The sequence below is a fragment of the Pelophylax lessonae genome (assembly GCF_965119305.1).
Source record: "Pelophylax lessonae genome assembly, chromosome: 2".
In the NCBI taxonomy this organism is placed as follows: Eukaryota; Metazoa; Chordata; class Amphibia; order Anura; family Ranidae; genus Pelophylax; species Pelophylax lessonae.
The window spans coordinates 56779524-56807268 of record NC_138769.1 but is presented as its reverse complement, the minus strand read 5'-3'; the positions used below and the strand labels follow the sequence as shown (position 1 = coordinate 56807268).

Below are 27745 nucleotides of genomic sequence, written 5' to 3'. Positions count from 1 at the left end.
ACCAGTCAACGCTCTCAGCCATTGTCTAATAGTGCTGATTGGGAGCCGATCGGTAGACTTTTTTGGTCATGGCCGTTAGGACCGTTTGTCATACACATGGGGCCAAACGTTGGCCGGTTTCTGTTGAACCGGCCGATGCCACCCAATATACGGCCCATGTGTACTAGACTTTACACATTTAAGCAATTTTGGATTCCACACACTTGTTGCTTTGCTTCAGATGGTTATCAATAGAATTTATAATTGACCTTAATTGACATTTGCTTTTACATTTGCCATTAGCTTTTATGGTTCATATAGCATTTGTTACTCAGTATATGTACCTTTGTGTGTTTTTTTACTAACCCAGAAAGTTGGGGGTTTTAGGCCACAAGCACACAGGCATCTTGTACTATAAAGTGTAAATTCCCAGCACTTTTGCTATGCTCAGTGAGACACAGGTACCGCGTACACCACCCATACAGTTGAATAGCTGTACGCAGCCATATTGATGTAAATGCTACATCCTGTTACCTGCATGATGTGTTTTTAAAATTGGTGCTTTCAGGGAAATACATTGAACGTGCATGCTCTGGTAAATGCAAAAGCAGAAACCACGTACAGCTATTCACTTGTATGGGAGATTGTACACTACACCTTGAGGTCCACAGATGCAGGAAAGCATGCATGATTTTACGCTAGAGGACTTTGCAGCCTCTAAACTTTTAGGAGCATGAGGCCTAAGTGCACCCTTTATTGGCTAATTTAAGTAATTAAAGAAGTTCTTGAGATCATTTAAATCTCTTGTTCAGGCTTTAAACATTTCTGAAAGTGGTTCTGAAACCCACATATCTATACACAGAGTTACAAGGAGGTGAAATATTAAAGTATTTAAAAAATACAATTAAATTATCACTAGAACCCCTGGCTTTGTGCCAACCAAGCATTCTAGGGCATTGCCATAGCAGGCACCCATCTCCTCCAACCCACAAACAGATACTTTATGGATCTGGGTAATGGTAAAATATTCTCCAAACCTTCTTTCTCCCCATAAACCTCTTATGGACTTTACCTATAACCCCACATTCCCCCCTGGGACTTTCAACCCCTTTGGCATATCGAGAGTGGACATAACTCATAACTTTTTGAGATGGGAATGAGGGACATTTATTAGAAAAAGTATATAGGTAGGTATATATATATATATATATAGACACACCTCCTGTCACAACCCCTTAAAGGAGACTTTAAAATGAGATTTTTAAAAAATGATTCGTTATTCCTACAAGTGCTTTTTTCACTACTACTATTCCTTTATACTGGCTTTTGAAATGTACAAATGCAACAGTTTCGAAATTGGATGAAAGGTTTAGCACTGGGAAACACATTTGTGAAAACTAAAAAGTGCATTTTATATAGAACTATATAGATTTGACCAAAATGAGGGACACATGAGAAGGAAAGAGGGACAGAGGGACGATGTTCCAAATCATGGACAGTTTGGAGCTATGAGAGTGGATGGCTAAGAATCTCACTAAGACCAGAGATGTTATTACTATAAAGGGGTGAAACCCTTTGCTCAGCTAAAACAAGAAAAGACCTCCTGCACACTTTGCTCTTTCGATACCTACAGATTAACCACCTCCCACCCGGCCATTGTACATATACGGCCGGGTGGGAGTCTCGTCCTTCTGAATGGACGTTCCGGAACGTCCTTCAGAAGGAGCGAGATCGCGCCGCCGCGTGCACACGCAGCGGCGCAATCTCGATGTGCCTGTGTCCCTCGGACACAGCGCAACAAGATGCGTCAGGAGGGCCCTGTGATTGGCCCTCCTGATCACATGACGGCTGTGTCCAATCACAGCCGTCATGCAATGTAAATACAGCCGTTGTAACGGCTTCGATCTCTTCTCCTCCCTGACAGATCCTGTCAGGGAGGAGAAGAAGAGGATCGATACTGGAGCTGGGGTGATCAGTGAGTATTTCTAAGTACTCACTGATCACAGGGGGGGTCTGTGCTGGTAATCAGAACATTGATTACCAGTGCAGCCCTGGGGGGGGGGGTGCCACTAGAGCCACCAGGGATGCCCACCCATGACCACCAGGGATGCCCACCATGGCCACCAGGGATGGCAAACAGCCTGCCAGTGGTGCCCTCCTAGCAGTGCTGCCCACCAATGTCATATATCAGTGCTGCCCACCAGTGCCCGTTATTGCCATCCACCAGTGCCGCCCACCAGTGCCCATTACTGCCCACCAGTGCTGCCTATCAGTGCCCATTAGTGCCCCCCATCAGTGCCAATCAGTGCCGCCCATCCGTGCCGATCAGTGCCACCTATCGTGCCCATCAGTGCCGCCGATCAGTGCCCATCAGTGCTGCCTATCAGTGCCCATCAGCACTGCCTATCAGTGCCCACCAATGCTACATATCAGTGCCACATATCAGTGCCCATCAGTGCTGCATATCAGTGCTACCTATCAGTGCCCATCAGTGCTGCATATCAGTGCCACCCCATCAGTGCCACCCCATCAGTGCCACCCAATCAGTGTCTCCTCATCAGTGCCTGTCAGTGCGGCGTCATCAGTGCTCATCAGTGCAGGAAAAAACGTATCTATTCACAAAATTTTATAACCTAAGCAAAAAACTTTTTTTTTTTTTTTCAAACTTTTCGGTCTTTTTTTATTTGTGCACCAAAAAAGAAAAAACCTGGCAGTGATCAAATACCACCAAAAGAAAGCTCTATTTGTGGGGAAAAAATGACACAAATTTGGTTTAGGTACAATGTTGCATGACCGCGCAATTGTCATTCAAAATGCAACAGCGCTAAAAGATGAAAATTGGTCTGGGAAGGAAGGGGGTTTAAGTGCCCAGTATTGAGGTAGTTAAACACTTCTTACAAACTTACATACAGTACCGTGAGCGACCTAGAATGCTTACATCTTTAGAACCAAATGCGCTTCAGACCCACATGCCCTTGGCATGATTTCCTTCCTATACTCACAACTTATAGCACCCCTTTTCCAACAACCCCCCACTTACACCAAAAAATGGTCATCAGGCCTAAACTTAGAACTCGATGCTCAGAATTGGGCAATCACAAAATCCTGTTCCACTAATATTCTGGCAGTGGAAACAAACTATAAAGTTCTAGCTAGATGGTATCTCGTCGCCTCTAGAGTGGTTCACTAAAATTCATGTTGCTCTCCCTATTGCTTTCAAAACTGGGGTCAGATTGGCTCACCTCTCCACATCTGGTGGTCGTGTCCTATTGTAAACCGCTTTTGGACTGCTATATATTGGATGATCTCAGACCTATCTGACACTACTATCCCTTTTGCAGCCCAGTAGGCACTGTTAAACCCTAAGCCCTTGGGAATAAACAAAAAATACTTTTAAACTGCTATTACCTATTTTCACAGCAGCGAAACAAACAAATGCAAAGACGTAGCAATCGCCTACCTTACCCTTGAGTGAAGCCAAATCAAGGATCAAGAATGTTACACAAAAAGATCCAGGCTACACTAGCTGATAATATTAAGAGGTTCTAAGCCATCGGGTGACTTTGGACATCTCGCCACCTTCTAGCGAGTTTGACCAAGACCTCTTGTCGATTTGAGCCAGCACACCTACCCACTGCTCCCCTCCTACCCTACCCCCCCCCTTTTTTTCTTTTTCTCTTCCCCTTGTCACTATTCGCTTTAGGCAGGCTGTCACAGCAGTTACCTCACACCACACCATTAAACAACTTCCTCTTAACGTGGACTAACGATTTTTCTGATTGTTTTAATATATCTTACGTTTTTATTTCCCTTCTCTCAAAACCCATGTGTCATCCTGGAAACCATGCTATAAGGTTGATAGATAAAAGGTGGCAAATTTGTCTGGACTTTTTTTTATCTTTTAGTCAATTAGGTTAGGTTTACACTTGCAGTTGGAGGGCTGTAAAAACATCTAGTTGAGCCCATTTTTACCAACCCAATCCCCCCCCCCCCCCCCTTAAAACTAATTTCCAGGTTTCCTGTCACTTTAAATAGCTAATTTGGACCAAGCTGGACCAAATGAACAATTTTCTACTCTAAGTGCTGTACTGCCTCTAAGCATTGTATGAACTGTATTTAGCTTCAACGACATACAGTACACAGTGCTGGGATCTGGGCTGGGAGCCAGAGACTTCTCTTCACACACCTTGCACAATATTGAGTCGGTTTGAGTAGAGCTCAGCCATTTATAGCTAGCTTTGTATTCTGTGAATAAATACAAAGCTTCCCCTGATTGACCAAATCGGAGATTATGACATCAGCCCACCTCTCTCTGCCTCAGCCAATCAGCGAAAGCTTTGTATTCATTTACAGAGTACAAAGCTGCCTATGAATGGCTGAAGACAGCTCAGACCAACTCTATATTGTTCTGATTGTGAGAAAGTCTCTGTCTCACAGCTGGAACCCAGCACTGTGTACTGTATGTAGCTGAAGCTACACACAGTTCATACAGTGCTTAGAGCCACTGCAGCACTTAGTGAAGGAAATAGTTCACATGGATCAACATGTTTAGTGTGCAGTACAGTCTGCTGACTAGAACCTATTCATATAAACAAGCCTTAAAACTTTGGTAACTATAGATATATTCTAACTCTTAACATTAACCATCATTACTATTATTTTTGTTTTTTTATCTTTGAGTCAATGACCCCAATAATACTTCTAAACTGAGTTCTTTACAACAGCCTTTACCATTTACACATGTCAAGAAAGAAAAATGGTATTTAAAAAAAATAAATTTTCTTGTTCCCCCTTGGAACTCAGTGTATAAATATGTGCGTTTTCATAGTGATTTTCACCAAAAAGCTTGCATCTTTAGCCACTAAAGGTTATCACTTAAACATTCTGCGCAAATCAATGGCTCTGTACTCTACTACTGCACTAACCCAAAACCACACACAAAACAGAGCTGCTATGCCCTCCCATTTTAAATGGAATCGATATCTTTTACATATATTTTCTTCATTTGTTTATTACGTTCAAGACTTCTTCGATTTCTTTATTCACATCTTTTTGAAATACTGGATATAAATATTTGATGTTTAACCATTCAGTCAACAGGTGATACACTTCTTCTGATACAATTTATCTAGGTATGGATTGGTATGAATTTTCAATTAGACAGATGTAGCCAAAAACAGTAGGCAGTGCCAAAAACAGCAGGCAGTGCCAGGCTTTTTTTCTAGAGTACGCTGTATATACAGTACATTGTTGTCTTTGAGTACAGGATGAGACCTTCTTGACCCATATCAGAAAGAGACTTTGTAATCAGATGATCATTGCTGTTTTTGGCTATCCTGCTTTTGCTTTATTGCCGTCTGAGTCTCTGACTTGAAACAAATATAGATATAAGCAATTCTCACACTCATTTGAAGTAGCTACTTCTTCCTCTGTAATTCAAAAGTACTTAAAGCTGAACTCCAACTTTCTTTTCATTAGAACTGAATGGAATGATCAGTCCCAGCATAGATCATACCTCTGTACCATGCTGCTCTGTTGTCTGCAGATCCCCTGATATTGTGGGTTTAGTTGAGGCTTTGTACCATGTGACACTCTGTATAGTCTGTATGTAGACTGAGGGACTTCCAGCCACTTCCTGCTCAATCTCTAGCCTAGAACAGACCCCTCTGTAGTCTTTCAGAGTCTGCAAATAATGTAACTTCATTCATAGCTCTGATGGTGGGTGGGATTAAAAAAATACATCCTTATTTGCATTCAACCCTTCCCAGTCACACGTACAGGAAGAGTCCAAACCTCCCGAGTCCCTCCTCACAGATCACAGCATCATTCAAAAGGAAACCCCTGCATACACAGCCTGTTTTGAAAGCTAGCGGTGCTGCTTCTGGACAGGATTGAATGAATCACAGTTAAAAGTCAATCCTGCCCAGTTAAGTATGCAGACCAGTGTGCACAGGGAGAATTCTACCCCTCAGATCACACCCTCCCAGAACCCTGCTCTCTGTGATCTGATTCATTTACATATGATGGAACCCCCCATAGTCCTTCCTCTGTAGTCTTGCAGTAAGCCATTTTTCTTTGGCATGCTGCAAGACAGGAATGACACATTTACACCTGCTTTGCAGACTGAAGAGCGATCTGCATTTGGACTCACCCACATCAACTCCCAGAACTGCTACAAGTGAATCCCATAGCCAGCTCTGAAATTTCAGAGGCTCAAAGCATGATGGGATATGTAGAATCAGGACTGGTCAAGGAAGGAAACAGGAAGTCAGAGAACTTTGAAATTCAGCCAGGAGAAGGAGTGACATCACAGACATACATAAATGAGCCTTTTACAGCTAAATAAGGTAAGATACAGATTCAATGGCAGTGGGGTTGTGATTCCTTTACATACATAATGCATCTGTTGTTTTGGGGAGGAAAAGCTGGAGTTCTGATTTAAGTCAGACACATCCAGGAAACTAGCATTTTCTTCAGGAAGCCAGAAATGGCAATCCTCATACTTCCCCTACAACAGAATCATTTTAATGCTATTTTATTTAATTTTCAATGAGCCAAAACTAAAATAGTAACTTGGATGGGTACCACTGCTTTGGCTAAAGACAAGTTAAAGGAGAAGTACAGCCAAAGCTTGTTTGGCTGTACTTCTTCTGTGGATTACAGGAGCGCAGTTCGTTCTGCACTCCTCTGACCTGTTTTTAGCCACTGACGTCACAGAGCCGGTCCAGGCTGGGGCAAGATCACGACATTAAAGTCAGGATTCATCCACAACCCTGGACCAGCACCTGGCTCAGCCTCTCAGCGAGCTACTGAGACCCTGAACCAGCTGCTTCCATTTCCTCCACATCCTAGCAATCCAGTGAGCATGGGGGGCAGAGCAGAGAGACGGTGACTGACAGTCACCAGCTCTCTGCTCACAGAGCACTGAGAACTGAACGATCAGCAGTGTTCTCAGTCTTAGAGCCGACAAGAGACAGATGCAGCATCGGACTGCCATAACCTAGGTAAGCATGATTTCGAAAAAACAAAAACAAACAAACCTTTCTTTGAAGGAATTCATGGCCTAATGGTGACAGGGAGGATTGTTTAACCACTTAAGCCCCGGAGGATTTGGCTGCTAAAGGACCAGGGGTTTTTTTGCGATTTTTTACTGCGTGACTTTAACGGACAATTGCGCGGTCGTGCGACGCTGTACCTAAACGAATTTGACGTCCTTTTTTTCCCACAAACAGAGCTTTCTTTTGGTGGTATTTGATCACCTGTGCGATTTTTTGATCACGCGCTATAAACAAAAAAAGAGCGTAAATTTTGCAAAAATAACAATATTTTTCACATTTTTTTATATGAAATTCCCCAAAAAAAAAAGTAAAAATCAAAATTTTTTAACATTTTTCGGCCAATTTGTTTTATGCTACCTATGTTTGGTAAAAAAAATCGCAAAAAGCGTATTTTGATTGGTTTGCGCAAAAGTTATCGCGTTTACTAACAAAGGGAAAGATTTTTGTCATTTTTGGTGTTTTTTTTTTTAACGCGTAATGGCGGCGATCTGCGATTTTTTTTTCGGTACTGCGACATTGCGGCGGACAGATCGGACCCTTGACTGACATTTTTGACACTTTTGGGGGTACCAGTGACATTACTGCAGTAATCAGTGCTATACATATGCACTGTTACTGCAAAAATGACACTGGCAGGGAAGGGGTTAACTTTATTGGACAGGGAGGGGTTAAGTGTGTCCTAGGGGCGTGCTTCTAACTGTGTAGGGACATTCCTATTGGTGTAAAAGCAAAGATCAACCGTTCTACATAGTAGAACGGACAGATCTTCACTTTTACACAGGGAGAACTGACAGGCAGCTTGTTTACACAAGCTGCTCTGTCTTTCTCCCTTCACAGGAGCGATCGCAGTGTGACTGGCGGACATCGAGTCCGCCGGTCACACGCACTGACTTGTCTGTGAACGAGCCGCGGCGGGCGCGCGCCTCGGCGGGCGCGCGCGCGCGCCCGCCCGCGATAGGCTCGCAAGTCAGTGACAGGCGAGTGACGTACCGATACGTCACTCTGCCTGGCCGGGGCTGACCGCCGCAGTATATAGTCGTGCGGCGGTCGGCAACCGGTTAAGGGAGGGTAGGGATGAGCCGCTGGCCCCTTTAACAGGAGCCAAAAATCATATAAATCAATAATCATATCCCTATTTCTTCTGCTGTTATACAGTATATGACAGCATCCTGCTATCACTGGTTCTTAGGGTAGCAGCAGGTGCTTGCACCCACTGCCTCCCTAGGAACCACTGACATCACCGGGAATCCTAAGTTACGTATTAAAAGGGGAAGGAACAGCAGTAACATTTTTCTTTTAAAAAACAAAATCACTGGTTCCAGCCACATGAAATGTAAACTTTTTTTTGTAGTACCCCCATGCTATTTTGACACCCCCTTTAATTTTTATTTTGACAGATTCAGTTCCCATTGACTGCAATGGGGTTGGGTTTGGTGTTGGGATTCGGCATCTGAACTTGTGTAAAGTTTGCCAAACATGTCTTTATGTTGCCAATGGTTAGATCTATGAAATGCTTGACAAGTCAAGGCTTAAAGTTGTCCTGGTTAGATATCATATTGACATTTTTTAAAATATGAACCTGAGTGCTTTCCTCTCGTATCCATACATTCAAATTTTATATATAACATATTTACATCTTCACAATATTAATTCTCATAAGTACATGCCCCAGTAGAAAAAGTTAAACAAAATATAAACAATGGGAAAGATCATCCTTGAATATGTGTCAATGGCATGATTGTTCTCTAGGATTATTCTGCCAACATTCCCTCTAATGGATTTCTTCCTTTTTACACGTGCTGCATCCAGAGTGGCCACACTGGCAGCCCGGCCGCGGGATGAGCTCTCCTCGGAGTGCATAGAATAGTTCAGGTCAGCATCACTGTCGTGGTAGCAGCCATCAAATGCCATAGCCTGCACTGCCTCAAGGTTCAGAGTTGTTGAAGACTAGGAGGAAAATATACTTAAGTCAGATTAATGACAGCCTTTAACAGAGCAAGTATACTTTTAACACTAGGTAGTTCTTTGATATTTTCAGGCAAATCAAGCAAATTATTGAAATTACAAGTTTTCCCTTTTCCTTGCTACAGGCGTCCCCTGAGATTTGTACGGGCATTTTTAAATGGATCTAAAGCTGGGTATACACTGGAAGAATTTTGTTTGAAACATTTAATTTTAAGAACATTTGTTTGATTTTCTAAGCATTAGTGGTGTTAAATCAATGCTCATTTTCGACCATAGTGGCAAAAATATTTGAAGGAACAGGATGGATTTTTTTTCTTAAACAAATTACTTTCTAAGGCTTATTTCAGATTCTGTTCTCTAACCCTCAAAGCCCTGTGCAATGGAATTGCACAGAGTAGCCCTGAACCTTCTCTTCTCAGGTCCTCCACTGGCGCTCCTTCACTCTGGCAGGTGCCCCCATAGAATGCTGCTTTCTATGGGGGCATTTCTGCTTACACACGTCTATACACAATGACCTCTCACGTCATTGGCTTTGATTGACAGCAGTGGGAGCAAATGGCTCCCGCTACCTCAGCAAAGCCTGTGAGACCAGAAAGCGAGAGTTAAGAAGAGCTGCAGACATTCACAGCACTGGACTGAATGATGGTTCAGGTAAGTAAAAGGGGGGGGGGGGATACTGATGCCTAAACATTTTGTTTACCCTAATGCAAGGAATGCATTAAGGTAAAAAAATGGCATTAGAACAACTTTAAATTGACTTATGGCATTTTTACATTGCAGGACTGTGCCGTAAGTGTGAGCCTAGTGTTTGGTTCACAATTGCAATGTAGCCCCATTGAACTCAACGCCCGAGTTTGACAGGAAGCGCCACTTGTCCAACTCTGCACCCGAGTTTAAAAATCAGCAGCTGTGGCATGTGTACAGCCTTGTCTGACTGTATTGTCACAATTTGGGAAGTAAAACTGAACCCCCCCCCCAAAACTGCCCATCTGAAACAGCTCTATTAGTGAATGTGGTTCTTGTTCAGGAAATTACATTCATTCAATTACAATTCATTCTAAATTGAAATATTACAGGCAAACAACATTTTGAAGTTCTTTTTAAGGACATTAGTAAAGTCATTGAGTGTACTGAGAATTTTCAAAATCTGCTAGTGTATACCCAGCTTTAGAATTCAAATTTCCTTGCTAGAGTAGTCGCTAACAGACACAGGTTTTTTTCTGCATATGGTGTTAAACAAATTCATGCATCCCCTGCATAACTTCAGAAGTGCAAGCTAGCTAACTTGCTTATGGACAACTTCAAAAGTTGTAAACTTAAAAAAAAAACATTTGTAAGCACAGCGTGTTCCTGGCCACTAAAGCTGGGAAATTACATAAGAAGCTGTCAGGTTAAATTGTCTCTCCCAATTACACACTGTCGCTTTAAACTTCTACCAGCCTGAGGTTGGTTTATGTAAACTGTTCAAAGGGTTGTCCATTTCTTTCATAATTAGCACTTTTATGACCCACCCTATAAAGAAAATAGTTAAATAAATCAATACAAATATAAAGTTTTTCTGTATTTAAAATCAAATCTGCCCTACCATACCCTACCCTACTGTCTGCCATTTTACTATAAAGAATAGCATAGGGATAGTTTTGTGGTTTATATTGCAAAAAGCCAATTAGAGCACATTAGGCAGCTGCCATGCTGTATTTTCACCACCCCAGTGCCCCTCTCTGCAACCATTTTCACAAGTTTTGCTACTATAATATATTTTTTTTATTCACGAATGTCTACACAATGATGAATCCTGATTTCTTCATCTGATTTTCTTTTATATTTACCTTCCCTCTCCTCTTGAGCTGTTTCCGTTCCTCCACAGTGGTCAGGTAATTGACAGCAGCATACTCAATAACAGACAGGAACACAAATAGGAAACTGACCCACAAATAGACGTCTACAGCTTTAATGTAAGACACCTGAGGCATTGAGGCACTCACTCCTGTGATGATGGTAGACATGGTCAGTACGGTGGTGATACCTGTCAGTGAAGGAAAAGAGGTTTATGGGTGAGTGATAATTATTAGAGAAATTTTATTGATATGACAAGGGCTTAGCCATGTGAAAACCAGTACAGACTACAGAATGTAACATTACTGCTTCAAGTAAAATCTCTATTGAATACACAAAATATATAATGATGCTTCTACATTTATATATATTACAATGCCCTGCAAAATTCTGCATACATTTAGTTTCTGGCTCTGCTGTATCCATCTGGGCAGCAATTTTTTTTTCATGTCTGGTCAGGTCTATCCTGTCTGCCTCCGTAAAAAGCTATCAGACATAGAGTAGGAGCCTACTAGGTGGGTCAGTCAATGGGTTATAAATATTGATCTGACCTTAGCCAATCCCTAGTAGGTAGACCTAGAAGGTGTGGCTGGGAAAATAAATGTTTTGGAGGGTCTGATGAGAGTCTCTCTCCTGGGGCCTCTGGCTCTGGAAGGCAGCCTGTGTTATTAAAGAGCTTTTGCTGTTGAGCCTTGGTATGTGCTTGGCTGAGGGTCTAGAGGAAATGGGATTGAGGAGAATTTGCTGGAAGTCCCTACGTTCCATTTCACTAGCCCGAGGACAAGGCTGGAATGCACGCAGGCATTCGGGAGGACAAAAGTACATCCTTCCCGTGGCTCATCTCCCGCGGGTCAGATGTATAAATTAGGGACACATTCGGCGTTCTCCCATTCGTCATCCGGATCTAGGAGAGGTGATGTCTGGGTCTCTCCACCCTGTGGTCCACATACTTCTCCAATTCCTTGCAGACCAGGTAAATTCCTAGCAACAGCCATTATTTCTCTACCCTTTACCAGCAACACTGTATACTTCTGATCGGTTGCAGTAGTGTGTTGGTCAAACTTTTTTTTGACCTCTAAGTATTTCAGGCTGTTCCTTTATAGACATAGTGATTTAAGCCTGTATGTACCTAATGGGGGTCCACCTACAACTGCATTAATTTCTTTCTACATTCCCTTTTTTTGTAGATTGCGGTTGGGATGTATATGTCTTTCCTCTCTTAAGGTGTTTAAACGCCAGGTCTCACTAGACCTCACTTGGGTGCCAACTTTGAAAATACATCTCTTCCTAGGCCAATGTAATAGGCATCACTGATTGTTTTTAATAATTTTGTGGCTATTATATACAACATCTGTCAACGTGTAAGTGAGACTTTGCACCAAGCTAAATAGTAATGAGATATATATTTGTATAGCATTATGTGATTTTTATATTCTTTGTTTGTCTCATTATAGAAGTGATCTGTTATACATAATACATATACATAAATACATAATACATATACATAAAATATACAAGCCCGAGGAAAGAATGATCTTTTTAAACGCGTCGGGTATTGCCTGTTGGGCTCTGCCCATTCTGCCATGGTGATCTCATTACGGTAGTCCAGGGATTATACAGATCTATACACATGTTTGTGTTTGTATGATTTTTTTAATATACTTTGTTGACAATTCATGTCTTCATGATCATCATATAACAGTAGTTAGGCTGGTAAAGTCCCACCCAGGCTGGTCTTTCTCCATTTCATATTATTGGGATGTGATCAATTATTTCTCTGAACTAGTATTTAGGGTAGCAAATACCCACCCTCATCATTGTTGTGTGATTGATCTTTGCTCTATATATATATATATATATATATATATATATATATATATATATATATATATATATATATATGCATGTGGAAATTCTGCTTTATAGTTTTTCAGTTATAATATATATTTATCTCTATTCATTTGTATTTGTACAGTATTTCCCCTATGACTAACTATTTAGGCAAAGAATGGGAGGCTCTCATGCTTGATTATCACAAAGATTTCCAGGCTAAGGAGTCTCCTGACTCAGAGTTATCTTGTCTTTTTTTCTACCTTAAAAGAACTTTGGAACGTAATTCTTCTTTATTTTGACACATTCAGTCATTTGAAAGATACATTAAAGCTGATATCAACCCCTTAGGCCTGTGTGTGCAGATTATTCTCACTATTAGTGATGTGGATAGTGATTTTAAAAAAGCTTGGGAGAATAATATAAGAGAGTGTTCCAAAATGATGATTGCCTCTTAAGGAGAATATAACAAACGCCTGATTGCCATTGATAAAGAAATCGATTAGCTACAAGCTCAACTTCTCACAAATGCACCCTGCGTTTATAGAGCAGGAAAAAAAAAAAAAAATTACCGTACATCTGAATAAATACAATAAGGGCATCTTGTCCCAAAAGGACAAAAAATTCTGGAGGGACCAGATAGCTTTAACTGATGGTAATGCCTACAAGTGGAATCAGGCGCGTGTTAACATAAGGAGACATTTCCATAAACATAACAATGACCAGGATTCTTATCTCTGATAGTTACATAGTACATAGTAGGTGAGGTTGAATAAAGACAATAGTCCATCCAGTTCAACCTGTGTAGGCATGTGTGGCTGTAATCATCTCCCATACCCCTGAATGTTCTGATCCTTGAGATGTAAGTCTAAGAGTCTTTTGAAAGCCACCATACTACCCGCAGAAACCACCTCTTGTGGTAGAGAATTCCACAATCTTGTTGCCCCAACAGTAAAGAACCCCCCGCGTTGCCTGAGGTTAAAACGCTTATCCTCTAATCGCATTGTATGCCCTCGAGTCCTCATGCAATCCCTTCGAATGAACAGCTTTTTTTCTAAGCTGGGATCCCCATTAAGATATTTATAAATTGCTATCATGTCCCCCCTCAGACGTCTCTTCTCCAGGGAGAATAAATCGAGCGATTGTAGACGCTCTTCATAGTCAAGGTCCTCCAATCCCCTAATTAGTTTAGTTGCCCTTCTCTGGACTCTCTCCAGCTCCAACACATCCCTCCTGAGGACTGGCGACCAGAACTGGACGGAATACTCCAGATGCGGTCGGACCAGAGTTTTATAAAGTGGAAGGATTATAGTCTTATCTCTGGAATGCATCCCTTTCTTTATGCATGCTAATATTCTGTTGGCTTTGGAAGCTGCCGCTTGACATTGCATGCTGTTTCCTAATCTATCATCAACCAATACTCCCAGATCCTTCTCCATTTTTGATTCCCCCAAGGGCTCCCCTCCTAACGTGTATTGTGATTTTATGTTTTTAGTCCCCAAGTGCAAAACCTTACACTTCTCCACGTTAAACCTCATTTGCCATGTCGTTGCCCACTCTGTTATTTTGTCCAGGTCATTCTGCAGGATATCTGCTTCATGTTGTGAAGTTATTGCCCTGCCCAATTTTGTGTCATCTGCAAAAACTGATATCGAACTACTGATCCCGACCTCAATGTTGTTTATGAATAAATTGAACAAGGTTGGTCCCAGGACTGAGCCTTGGGGGACCCCGCTTACCACCTCAGACCAGTCTGAGTATGCGCTGTTTATTACTACCCTTTGGACACGCCTTTTTAGCCAGTTCCATATCCAAGAGCAAACCCTGCTATCGATACCTGCAGACCTTATTTTATAAATTAAGCGCTTGTGGGGAACTGTATCAAACGCCTTAGCGAAATCCAAGTACACCACATCCACTGGTCTCCCCCTATCTAGCTCACAGCTCACCTCCTCGTAGAATGTAAGGAGATTGGTTTGACAAGAACACCCATTTGTAAACCCGTGCTGATTACTGCTGATGATGTTGTTGTCCTTAGCAAACTCTACAATATAGTCCCTTATCATCCCCTCCAGAAGTTTACATACTACTGATGTCAAACTGACAGGCCTATAATTTCCCGGGATATGCCTCTGGCCCTTTTTGAATATTGGAATCACGTTAGCTTTCTTCCAATCCCCTGGTACATCTCCTGTCCTAATACTGTCAGCAAAGATCAGGAACAGTGGTCTCGATATAACTTTACTGAGTTCCTTGAGTACTCTCGGATGTATGCCATCCTGTCCTGGTGATTTGTTTGTGTTAAGTTTATCCAGCCTTTCCCTGATTTCCCCCTCTGTTAGCCATGGTGGCAAGTCCTGTTTATTACTACTAACCATACAGTCATGGTCAGTGTACCCCTCCTTTTCCTGTGTAAAGACTGACGAGAAAAAAGCATTTAGCACGGTTGCTTTTTCAGTGTCCTCTGTAACCATCCTCCCATCATTGTTAATTATGTGTGCAATATGCTCTGCCCTAGTTTTTTTGCTGTTGATATATTTAAAGAATTTCTTTGGGTTTTTTTTACTATCCTCCGCTATTTGTCTCTCAAAGTTGATTTTAGCCATCTTGATTTCTTGTTTACTTTTCTTATTTGCCTCCTTGTATTGCTCGAAAGCCGATACTGTGCCCTCTGATTTATACTTCTTGAAGGCCAATTTTTTCCCCCTAATAAGTTTTATGACGCTACAGTTTAGCCAGCCAGGTTTGGCTTTGTCTCTTCTAAATTTATTTCCCATAGGAATGCACTGCAAGATGCCTTCGCCTAATATGTTCCTAAAGCATTCCCATTTTTCCTCTGTGGTCAGGGATCCCAGGGTTTGGTCCCAGTTTACCTTTTCCATCATTGAGTACAATTTTGGAAAGTTTGCCCTTCTGAAGTTTAGGGTTCTTATGTTCCCCACTTGTCTTGTTATGTTGTTATTTACACTAAATGTGATCATCCTGTGATCGCTAGAGCCCAGGTTGTCCTGGACTCCTACCTCCGAGATTATGTCTGGGTCATTAGTGAGCAATAGATCCAGGACTGCGTTTTCTCTGGTGGGGGAATCCACCAACTGTGACATGTAATTATCCAGTAAGGTTTCCGTGAATAGGCGGGCCTTCTGTGAGTGTGCAGTCCCCTCTTCCCAGTCAATGTCGGGGTAATTGAAGTCCCCCAATACGATGACTGATCCCAATTTTGCCACTTTACCCATTAGTGCTAAAAATTCCAGCTCTACCTCCTCCCCTTGGTTAGGTGGCCTATAGCAAACCCCCACAATTACTTTCCCCTTTTCTCCTTCCCTATGGAGTTCAACCCACACAGATTCTAAATCCATGCTCATCCCATCCGTAATGTCACTCCTTTCTGTCACCTTTATATTGTTCTTGACATAGAGACATACCCCTCCCCCTCTTTTTCCTACCCTGTCCTTCCGGTACACCGAATACCCTTGGATATTGGCCAGCCAGTCATGTGAGGGGTCGAACCAAGTCTCTGTTATTCCCACAAGGTCTATGTCCTCCTCATGTACTAACATTTCCAACTCATCCATTTTATTAGCTAGGCTCCTGGCATTAGCATATACACCTCTTAGTTTTAAGGAAGTTAAGCGCAATTGGCGGTTATGTTTATTCCTGTTTGGTCTGAGGTTCTCCCGCACAGACCTGCCAATTGACCTTGTGGACCTACTGTCGCTGCTGACACTACAGCTGCCTTCAGTCCTCTGCTTCCTCCTGACTGACTCTACTTCTGAGCCCTCCCCCCCGTCTCCTAGTTTAAAAGCCCCTCCAACTTGGTGGCCATCTTTCTCCCCAAAAGAGCTGTACCGTCCCCATTAAGGTGCAGCCCATCCTTACTAAAGAGCCGGTAGCCGACTGAGAAGTCAGCCCAGTTCTCCAGGAACCCAAACCCCTCCTTCCTACACCAATTCCTCAGCCACTTGTTAAGTTCCCTAATCTCCTTCTGCCTCTCTTGTGTGGCTCGAGGTACAGGCAGTATTTCAGAGAAAACCACCTTGGAGGTCCTTTTCCTCAATCTATTACCTAAGTCCCTGAAATCGTTCTTAAGGATCCTCCACCTACCTTTAACTTTGTCATTAGTGCCCACGTGCACCATGACCGCTGGGTCATCCCCAGCCCCGCACAACAATCTGTCTGCCAGATCTGCGATGTGCCGAACTCGGGCGCCCGGTAAACAGCAAACTGTTCGGTTCACGAGATCTTTTTTACAGATTTCCCTCTCTGTCCTCTTGATAATTGAGTCCCCCACTACCACAACCTTTCTAACCTTTCCTGAGTTACGGCCCCCCTTCTTCCTGGAGCCGTCCCTCCCCTGGCAGCTGGGGGAGGGTGCATGCTCCAGCTCTGCCACCCCTGAGCTGATATCCCCCTCAACCTGCAACTCGACAGATTTGTTAGGGTGTACCAACTCAGGATTGGCCTCCCTGGCTCTCCTCCCTCTACCCTTCCTAACAGTCACCCAGCTGCGTACCTCTGCTTCTTGCGTCTCCTCTGTTCCTCCCTCCTCTATGCTGGCCCCTACCAGCGCCTGATAGGTAATGTCCAAGCTCCTTTCCAGGTTGTTGATGCCACGCAGTGTTGCCACTGTGTTCTGTAGGTCCAGGATCTGGTCTACCAGAGCAACAAGTTGCTCACATCTTGCACAGCAGTATTCGCCCTCGAATGGTTCATCAAGGAACGCATACATGCAGCAAGAAGTGCACTGAGTGGCATCCGCAATCCTGTCGGACATTATTACCCACTACTCTATGGGGATATATTGATGTTGATGTATCCTCTAATTTTTCTGTCTCCTTATGCGATACTAATTTTTCCCCTCATCTACTAACAGGGTCCCTATGACCCCCTTCCACATCTATAGCACAACATGACTCACATTTTGAGACCACCACTGCTTAGGGTCAATTCAGAAATGCCTTCAGGCCAATGTCAATTTCTGTCCAACACATAACATTGACAAATTTAAAGTTATTAAAGATCTCCAATTTTTTGGACATAGACTATTATTGAAAACTATCTATGGTCAAAAAATACATTCCTCAGATCTGCTTTCTGCAGTGGAAAAGAGAGCAATTGACAATCTGGTGAGCTTATTGTACAAAAATGGGCCTCCAGATCTCATTGATAATATTGACCTGAACTCCCTTTTACTAGAAACCACTGCAACATTAGGGAAAAATCCTTAAAGAAAAAGGCTGATATTTACCCTGCACCTAGTTTAAATTCTAACTTAGTAGCCTTTCTCAAACTTACTAGTAGATATATTCAAGCACTAAAAATCAATTCCCATCATGATAATTTGTCCTCTGGAGAAAGACAGGCCTTACTGAAGCTCACTAACCAAATGGAAATCACAGTGAAACCATCAGATAAAGGGGGGGGATACAGTAATTATGGATAATGACCAGTGCATATGTTTGTGCATAAACATACTTCGTAATCGAGACTGGTACCATCCTATTCATTGCTCGTATATCAAGAAAGATAGAGATAGTTTCTATGAACACACATGGGAATTCTTACATACTAGACATCTAGTTACCTCCACCTTTTATGCCATCCGGAAAATACACAAAAGTAAAAACAATTTGCCCAGGAAACCGATATTTCGGGCAATGGCTTACTCATTGAAAACTTAACCTGTTATGTAGATGAATATCTCAGACCTTACATTGTAAGCCTTCCCAGCTACATCAGAGATACTCCACATCTACTTAAAATTATTGATGGGCCCCACATCCCCTAGAATGCCTTTTTACTCTCGGTGGATGTGGAAGCCTTATACTGTTCCATCCCACATGATAAGGGGATCTCTACCATCAAACATCTTTTATCTAAAAAAAACAGACAGCGTGGAAGCGCAATGAGTTTATCACTACTGCTTTAGAATTCATACTTACCCATGATGCTTTTTTGTTCCAGGGCTCCCACGTCCTCCAGATACAGGGTGTGGCTATGGGGACTTGCTGCCCCCTCTCCTATGCCAACCTGATCCTGGTGGAATTTTTTATCATCTAAAGACCTTTTGGAGTTCTCCAGCCACATCAGTTTGTGGTATAGATTTATAGATAACATTCTGATTGTCTGGGACGGCCCCATTGAAACTTTACACCTGTGCTTACAGGCAATAAATTCAAATTAATTCAACCTCACATTCACCATGAATTATAGCCCAACATGTATTGGCTTCCTTGAACTCTTTAGTTGCCTCTACTGCAAACATACAGCAGGAAATAACATCCTACAAATTTCAAGTTTTCTTCCAAGACCTGTAGTAAACTCTATCCCCTATAGTCAGTATTTACGCATTCATAGAAATTGTTCCAGTGACTGTTCTTTTCAGACTGAAGATGCTATATTACGTGATAGACTATTTATTAGCTAGGGGATACTCTAAAACTTGCCTTAAAAGGCATATAAACGTGCAAAGATACCAACAAGACATACTTTGCTTTATGGCCCCAAAAAAATCCAAAAGAGGATAAAAAAAACCTGCATTTTAACCCGATTTTGCAACCAGCACTCACAGGGCAGAACCATTCTTGAGAAATATTGGCATCTTCTCAGCATGGACCCAGACATCAGACCATTTGTATCTGACAAACCAGCTATCACATATAGACGGGCAGAATTATTTGGTGCCCACTTAGTCCACAGCGAATTTAAGGGCAGTGCCAGACGAGATCCGTGTAAGCATCTGGGCATTTTCTGCTATGGCGGTTGTAAGTATTGCCAATTCATGTGCACGGACAAAAAAGTGCACCTTTCCAATGGCACAATTTTTAAGCATCAGCATTATGCCAATTGTAAAACAGCCGACATTGTCTTTCTTCTGACCTGTGAGTGTGGTTGCTTTTATGTGGGTAAAACTATCCAGGAATTCTGGAAGCGATCATATCGCCACATACTGGCAGATTCCCTCAGATTCAGTTCCTGATCCTGGATAGAATTCACCCCCCCCCCCTTCGGGGGGGGGGGGGAGATTGGTTTAAGAAGTTGCTCCAATGTGAATTAAGCTTGATCTATCAATTGGGAGCTACATCTCCCCAGGGCATGAACGAGGCTAAAAATGTCAAACCATTCATGGAGGGTTTTGCTTCAGGTGGTTGGGAAAAATCAAAACAAAATAAATCTAAATAGATTCATTAATACAAATAAACATATAAATGTGATATAACCCTTTCTCTTTCAAATTATCAATGATTTATGTTTGCTAGTATGGCTTGATCTCCTATTTATTCTTTTGGCTATCTAAACTATCTAAACATCTTGTCTTGATGGTTTTACAATATATACCTTGCTAACTATTCTACTAGTGTCTCTATAGTGCAATAGTATCTATTGACAATGCAGTATAGGTATCTAATATAATTATGAGAAAATAGATATATGTATACCTGATGCAAAATTAGGCGTGCTTGTATGCTATATACTAATTGTCATTTACTTATTCTTTTTAACAGATATGCTGTATAGTTTTTTTTATTATGTAACATTCAGTGATATCTGCATTGCCTGAGCTTCTTTTCAAAATTATACCACTTTGTTATATTGTGGCCCCCCCTCATTATGGGAGCCTCCACCCGGCATGCGCAGACCACTTATGTGCTTTCAGCACTGAGTAGCCTCCTGCTATCTCGAATGGCCTAGTTCGGCTGTTTTTTCTTCCCACTTGGCGTTGCTCAGCAACCTGGGGTTGTGGTTTCCTGACTGCCACTTCTGCCCCCATGCGCATCGGCGGGCATCTGACGTCTGACGTGTGGCGCCACCCTTTCGTGGTCGGTGGGGCTGCGCCGCACATCACTCGCCCAGAGACCAGGCTGGAATGCACGGCAGCATTCGGGAGGACATAAGTACATCTTTTCTCGCGGCTCGTCTCCTGTTGGTCAGATGTATAAATTGGGGACACATTCAGTGTTCTCCCATCCTTCCTCCGGATCTAGGAGAGGGGAACGTCTGAGTTTCTTCACCATGTGGACTGCAAATTTCTTTAATTCCTTGCAGACCAGGTAAATCCCTAGCAACAGCCATTATATCTCTACCCTTTACCAGCAACTCTGTATACCTCTGATTGATTGCAGTATTGTGTTGGCCATTTTAGTATCCCTTTTGGGACTTTCCGGCTACAGTACAGTATATCTTAGTGACTAACTCTTTTTGACCTCTAAGTATTTCAGGCTGTTCCTTTATAGACATAGTGACTTATGTGTAAAACAAGTCGCGCTAAATGAAAAATGAACTAATTAAATGTCCAATACATATTCAAGTGAATGTCCGAATAATCACAAAATCAAGTGAAGCAAATGAAGAAAACGTAACAATCCGGATTCCCCTTAGGTAATGCGCTTACCAGAGCATATATTATTATAGACCCAGAATCCAAAAACAATCTTGATGTTGTCCAAAAGATGTCTTATGATAGATCTCCGGGAATTCGGATAGGTGTATTCATAAAGGAAAATATAAAAACACCATAGCATAAAATCCCACAAACAAATGATGATAACAAAACCACCAGTGATAATGGAATAAGATGATGTGTATAAGAAAGGATGAGTCAGATCCACCACCAATATATATACTGCTTACCAGAAATAAAATAGTATAGGCAAATAGAAACCAAAGCCAGAAGGAATAAGATGATCTATACCCAGGAGGAGGAGAAAACCATCAGATGAAATCCACCAATGAGAGGTCAGTCCCTTACCAGACTGAAAACAGGATAATCAATGTGAATGGGGTAACCTCCACCTCAAAATCCAAAAACACACCTCCAGGCCTCTTACCAGAATAAACTTTAAATGAGCAATAACGTCCTTATGAATAGGTGATGAATTCCTTATATCGCAGGTAAGCCAGACTCCAACTTGCCAAGGTAGGAAGAGTAGATATGTGCCACCAAAGAAGCTCAATGTTGATTGGCCCCAAGCAAACAAAAGATAGAAAGCGCCATAGTGTAAAATAGTAAGCACTTTATTTTCATAAAAAGGAGAGAAACTCACGTGGACACAGATGTAAACATTCGTAATAGCCGCCGGACGGACGGCTCCGCACATCCGCACTCGTCGGATGATGACAGGAAATGACGTCAGCACGCCGTGACCTAACGCCGTTTCATCACAGATGACGTTTTCACCTTTTCAAAAGTCCCACCCAGGGGGGTCTTTCTCTATTTTTTCATAATATTGGGATGTGGGCCTAACCCATTGATCAATCATTCCTTCATTTCTCTACCTCAGAAAGCTGGGCTGGAGAAGGAACCCTTTTACTGAAAAGTGTAACAGGGTAGCTGGCTGGGGTGCTGTCTCTGGACATTGTGAGTAGGACTTTTTGCCTTGAGCTCCAGGTGTGCCTTGCTTGAAGGGTTAGGCTGGTCATACGCGGTTCAAATCTCAGATGGTTCAGCAGGAAACAGCCGAGATTTGAACCGGTAATGGGCAGGCTGAATGTACCAAGCTGATTGATCGATCAACTATGAATGAAGATAAAAAGCCTTCTGTGTGCAGCAGCCCCCTTCAGCCGCTCTAAGACTTTCCTGAGCCCCTCTCAATCCTGCGATGTCCACGAGTGCCTTGGCCATCCGGGTATCTCCCTTCTAATTGGCTGAGACACGGCAGTGGCACCATTGACTCCCATTGCTGTCAATCAAACTCAGTTAGCCAATGAGGAGTGTAACAGAGCCCCGGCCCACATTATGCTTCTGGACTTCCGTCAGTATTCCGCTTCCTCCCAGTCTTGAACATAGATATCAAATATCCTAGCCGCCCCCATACAAAGCTAGCCGACAACTTAGCTTGTACAAGTTAAGGAACCTTCTCCTTATTGAACAGTAACACAGAATATATATACAGCATGGACATCCCCCTCCTGATCAGATTACCCCATCAGGTCAGGGATTGCCTGATTACATTATCATATGCAGAGGAAATTGTATACAGAAATAGAATTAACCTGAACTAATTATCTAGCCATCTGGACAGAAACAATATGTGAGTTCATTAACAATGGGATATACAGGCTTAACAAAATACACATCACACCTTAATACACAGACAATAGGAAGGGACCACCAGTGACAGACTGTCCGTCTCTGACATTTGAAGTACAATACACATTATCAGAAGTGCAAACACAGAACCCCCAGTAGATAACAGGTGAGTATATCAGCATATTCAATGATGTGTGGAAGACAGGTGGTTGAGCTGATGATATCAACATCTGCCATAAGTCTGACTGTGTGAAGCAGTCTTCATAGGTTTCTTGAGACAAATATTACTGTTATCTTTGAAGTAATCCAAACCATATTCTCAGTGTCCATTAAGTACCTGTCTTTCACTCCCAGTAACGGTGCGTACCATCAGAAGGAGAGAGAGGGGGTGGGGCTGAACTGCACTGTATGCATGGAAACACAGAGCTGCGGCTTAGCTCGGGTGCCCCCATAGCAAGCTGTTTGTTTGCTGTGGGGCCACTCAACAGGAGGGGGGGGGCAGGAGCTCCTGCCAGGGACCTGAGAAGAGGAGGATCCGGGCTGCCCTGTGCAAAACCACTGCATAGAGCAGGTAAGTATTATATGTTTGTTATTTTAATTTAAAAAAAAAAGAGACTTTACAATCAGTTAAAGGCTGCTACTGAAGAACTTTGCTTAAAAATCTGTCTACTTGTACCTGCTTGTGTTTTATCATGCACCCAACGCTGTATCATGGCCTAGGCCAACAAGGCCCAGGCCTAGGGTGACATTTAATGGGGGCTACAAAAAAGCCGCCCCCCTCCCCCCCCCGCATGAAGAAAAAACAGCCTCCTCCCGCACGAAAAGAGTCCTCACCGCCTGCACTACACTTTTAGTGTTGCGCCAATTTTATGGGCCGGACTGAGTTGGGTGGCAGGGCCTAGGATGCAAATCGGGCTGGTGCCCCCATAAAGTGTCCGCACTGCTGCCAGTATGATAATACTGGCCAGCGGCAGATGACTGGCCTGACGTTTGACACTTAACACAACTGGCCGCCAATACTAGTAAGTGTGGCACTGGCAGCAGGTCTTAGCAGCCTAATGCTCCGCCTACCCTCCTCTGCGGCATACCAGGCTTTTGTATTCTTCGGAATGAAGAGTAAAGCTGGAACAAATAATTTTTTGGCTCATGGCTTTTGCAACCTGCTGATTTGTCTTAGGTTTTTCTCTATAGGAACATCTTAATGCCGTTTAATCCTGCTTTATTTATCAAAATGTATTGTAATTAAACATACACAGGTAAAAGATATTTCAGTCTCTGTGTTGACATATTTTGGGGTAGTTTTTGGCCTGATTGAGTCTTAATGCCTTGACTATTAAACTGGTTTATGAATGTCACATGACCACCTTCAAATGGAACTGTAGTTGGGCAGGTCCCCATCCCCAGTGTTCCTCCTGGGATAAGTGGCACTGACAGCCAAGAGCGGTACCTGTGTTGTCAGATCAGCATTGTATGTCCAATAATCCACAAATATGGAGTTAGCCCAACCCTATCTGCTGGCCCAATGTGATGTCATTTAGGGGTATTTTAGCAGGTGGATATGACTAGAGCACTTCCACCACTGGAAGTGCATTTGTTATCACTTGCACAATAGCACTGGCATTTGTTCTACATCAGTTTGAGATGTTTCAGTAATCATTCAGAATTCATTAACCTCCTTCTGACCTGCATTTACCTGTGCTTAATGCAGATTTTGCATTCCAATAGACTTGAATAGACATAGATATGGAAAACCTACTTGAAGCAAACAAAACCCTGTCAACACAGCAGTGTTAATTTTGGCAGTAAATTTCAATTTAGTTTTAGTCTTAGTCTTAGGACTAAAATGGCATTTTAGTTTTAGTCCTATTTTAGTCTTCTGCAAGTGTTTTAGTTTTAGTCGTATTTAGTCGACTAAAACTCCAGTATATTTTAGTCGACTAAAACGCCCTACATTTTAGTCGACTAAAACTCATTTTAGTCATCTATAATCAAATGGGTGTAGTTCAATTGTAATTTGTAATGCATTATTTAAGCATTTCTCTACAATTTCCAAACTCATTATATACTACTGCTGGTCCTGGAGTGAAAAATCTAATATGTTATTATTTATGCTTTGAGCATGCACCAGTGTTAATTTTTGGCAGCAAATTTCGATTTAGTTTTAGTTATAGTCTTTTGACTAAAATGCCATTTTAGTTTTAGTCGTATTTTAGTCTTAAGACTAAAATGCCATTTTAGTTTTAGTCGTATTTTAGTCATCTCAATTGTGTTAGTCGACGAAAACGTTTTAGTCGGTTTTAGTCGACGAAATTAACACTGCAACACAGCTTAGGGTCCATTCACACCAGCCACTGCGTTGGTAAAGCCTAAAAAGGAAGGGGCCTGGTTTGCAGACAATGGGGGGGGGGGGTGTTACGGGGTCTTAAACAGGAAGGGGTGTGGCCTTGGCATGTAGTGGTGGGTCATATTTAAATTTGGGGATGCTGGAGTTTAGTCAGGCCTAGGGCAGCACAAAACCTAAACACACCAATGCTCTGCAGGCTCTTTAGAAAAAGAGAGAGAGAGAGATCATGTGACTGGACTGGAGCTCCTTGAGAATAGGTAACTATAGACATTTTTCTTCTTCAGGCTAGTTAGTATTTGACTTAAGTTTAGGATTAGATAGGTTTAGACTTCCACTTTAAAGCTAGGCTAACGGTAGAGATGGTAGAAGACACTGACCACAAGTAATGCACAGTCCCTACAGCACCCTGAGATGGTGTGAAGCAAGCATGCATGTGTCTAAAGCCCCGTACACACGTACTGATTGTCGGCCGCAAATATTCGGCCGCCGACCGATCGGCCGATTGTAGGCTAGTTAGTATGATTCTTCCGACAGCGCATTTTCGGCCGAACAGAATCTGTCGTGCAGGCATTAAAATTTTTGTAGGCCGACAACAGAACGGCCGATTGTGCGTCAGTCAGTACAGATTTCGGCCGACAATCAGCAGATTTGCAAGACTGGGCATGCTCAGAGAAGAAAAAACACACGGAAAGTTAACCATCACATGACATCACTTCTGCAGTCGGCTGTTGTTGGCCGACAAAATTCGTGTGCAGTCTTTTGCACTTTTCAACGGACAGGACAGCCCTGGACAAAAGACGATCGGCCGACGATCGGTACGTGTGTACGGGGCTTTATGCTCAATAATATCAGCTGAAGAACTAGAAGTAAAACAGGAGATTGCCGCAAAATTTCAAGCCATCAGTGTATGGACTAATATAGAGTAGTATAGCTCCTGTCTCCCACTCACCTAGCCCTCCTGAATTCCCATAGAATGAGCAGATAGGAGCCAAAAATCAAATAAAATATAGTGGAAAGATGCATATCAAAAAAGGGCAAACGCAACCGGGGAGGAACCAGAAGGCTTACAGAAGACAGAAAAGCGAGAGGCATAGAAACAAGACAGTCAGAGGTACAATGGACAGGCAGGACAGAGAATAGAGGACAGAGAATAATACCTATCTGACAACCTTTTACTAGTTTACACACGTTTTATTGGTTGAACTACTGTAGATGGACGTGTCTTTTTTTTTCAACGTACTTATGTAATCCGAAGGAAGGAAAAAAGTTTGGTTTTGGAAGGCCTTGTACGCTAATGCTTCCACTAGATGCCAGCTCTGGTTAACATCTTGGAGTGATATAATAAAAACTGTGGTAGGAGGAGAAGCTTACAGTCTGGAAAAAAATTATACTCAACTCCGTCTACTGCTGATTAGAAGACCAAAATCCTTGACTAATCCTCTTTTTCAGAATAGATCACTTGGTCAAATGCATCGGCTTCAACTCATGTGAACAGGACTGGAGGGATCTTGGAGCAATATTTTTTTTCCAGGAAAGGTAAGTCCTTCATTAATATATTGATTCATCCCAACAAAAATGTTAAACTTTGTTTGACTTTTAGCAGAGGTTTTCTTTAAAGTGGTACTCTAGGCCAGTGTTTCTCAACTCCGGTCCTCAGGGCACACTAACAGGCCAGGTTTGCAAGAAAACTGAAATACATCCCAGGTGATATCTTTTGCTGCTCAGTGATTGCAGTATTACTAGTTTGCATCTCCCCAAGGTAATACTTAAAATCTGGCCTGTTAGTGTGCCCTGAGGATCGGAGTTGAGAAACACTGCTCTAGGCAAAAATTTAAAAAGTGTCTTTTGAAAATTTCCCCTGTATATAATCCTTAACAATAGCTTCTATTTTCATATGCTTATTATAGAGATATATTGTGTAGCAGGGTGACCCAGTGCCACTGGGTAAAATGGTGGTTTAAGCCAGGTTTTGTAGGAAGCAAGCACATTAATGGCACAGGTGTGTGCTGGCTTTATATGAGAGCCAGATTTAGAGCGCAGAGCCCCACCCTCATGAAGAAGTCAGTGTGTGGGAGCCGTGAGAGGTGCTGATGTGCACCATGATGTCCAGGTCGGGACAGAGGAAGGCTCAGGCCTCAGAGAGAGTCCACGAGGGACAGAAAAGCAAAGAAGCATTAAAGGGTTTGTAACCCTAAACTAGCCACTCTCTTTTAATCTCCTATCCTGCATTGTATAACTCTATGAAACAATGCCTCTAAATACCTTTTTGACTGTCTTTAGGTCTGTTACATGATTCCAGGCCACTCTAACACAATACAGCAGGAGGAGCCAAGCTCTCCCTCTGACGTCAGCTGGGAGTCACGTGACCACTGAGCTGGCCGCTCAGCTCCTCCTGCTGTAACCCTGGATTGTAGTATTACAGCGGCCGGGAGTCACATGACAGACCTAAAGACACTTCTCAAAAAGGTATTTAGAGGCATCGTTATAAGGCACTTATACAAGGCAGGATAGGAGCTTAACAGAGAGGGGCTGGCAGTGACATTTGACTGGAGGGGGGGGCAGAGACACAGACACACGAAGCTGACAGGCAGGGAGGGGAGGGGGGAAAGGAGAGGTATGGATGATGGAGGCACGCAGGCCGACCATGGTAGTCAGGGCTTATTAGACATGATTATCGTGTGTAAGATTCTGGTACCTTCGGTA

The 27745-nt window shown here is 42.6% G+C and overlaps 1 protein-coding gene across 1 annotated transcript in view; it reads right to left on the bottom strand.

Moving 5' to 3' along the window:
* Positions 1–8690: 8690 nt before the first annotated feature.
* The window catches only part of GABRR3 (gamma-aminobutyric acid type A receptor subunit rho3), a gene marked incomplete at its 3' end in the record, with an annotated part of 124714 nt that continues 105659 nt past the window's right edge, over positions 8691–27745 (bottom strand). The window contains exons 8-9 of the mRNA XM_082247197.1: positions 10832–11028; positions 8691–8984 (exon numbers count right to left, since the gene is read on the bottom strand). Of these exons, the coding sequence (XP_082103323.1) occupies positions 8691–8984; positions 10832–11028 (491 nt within the window). The remainder of the gene's footprint in view (positions 8985–10831; positions 11029–27745) is intronic.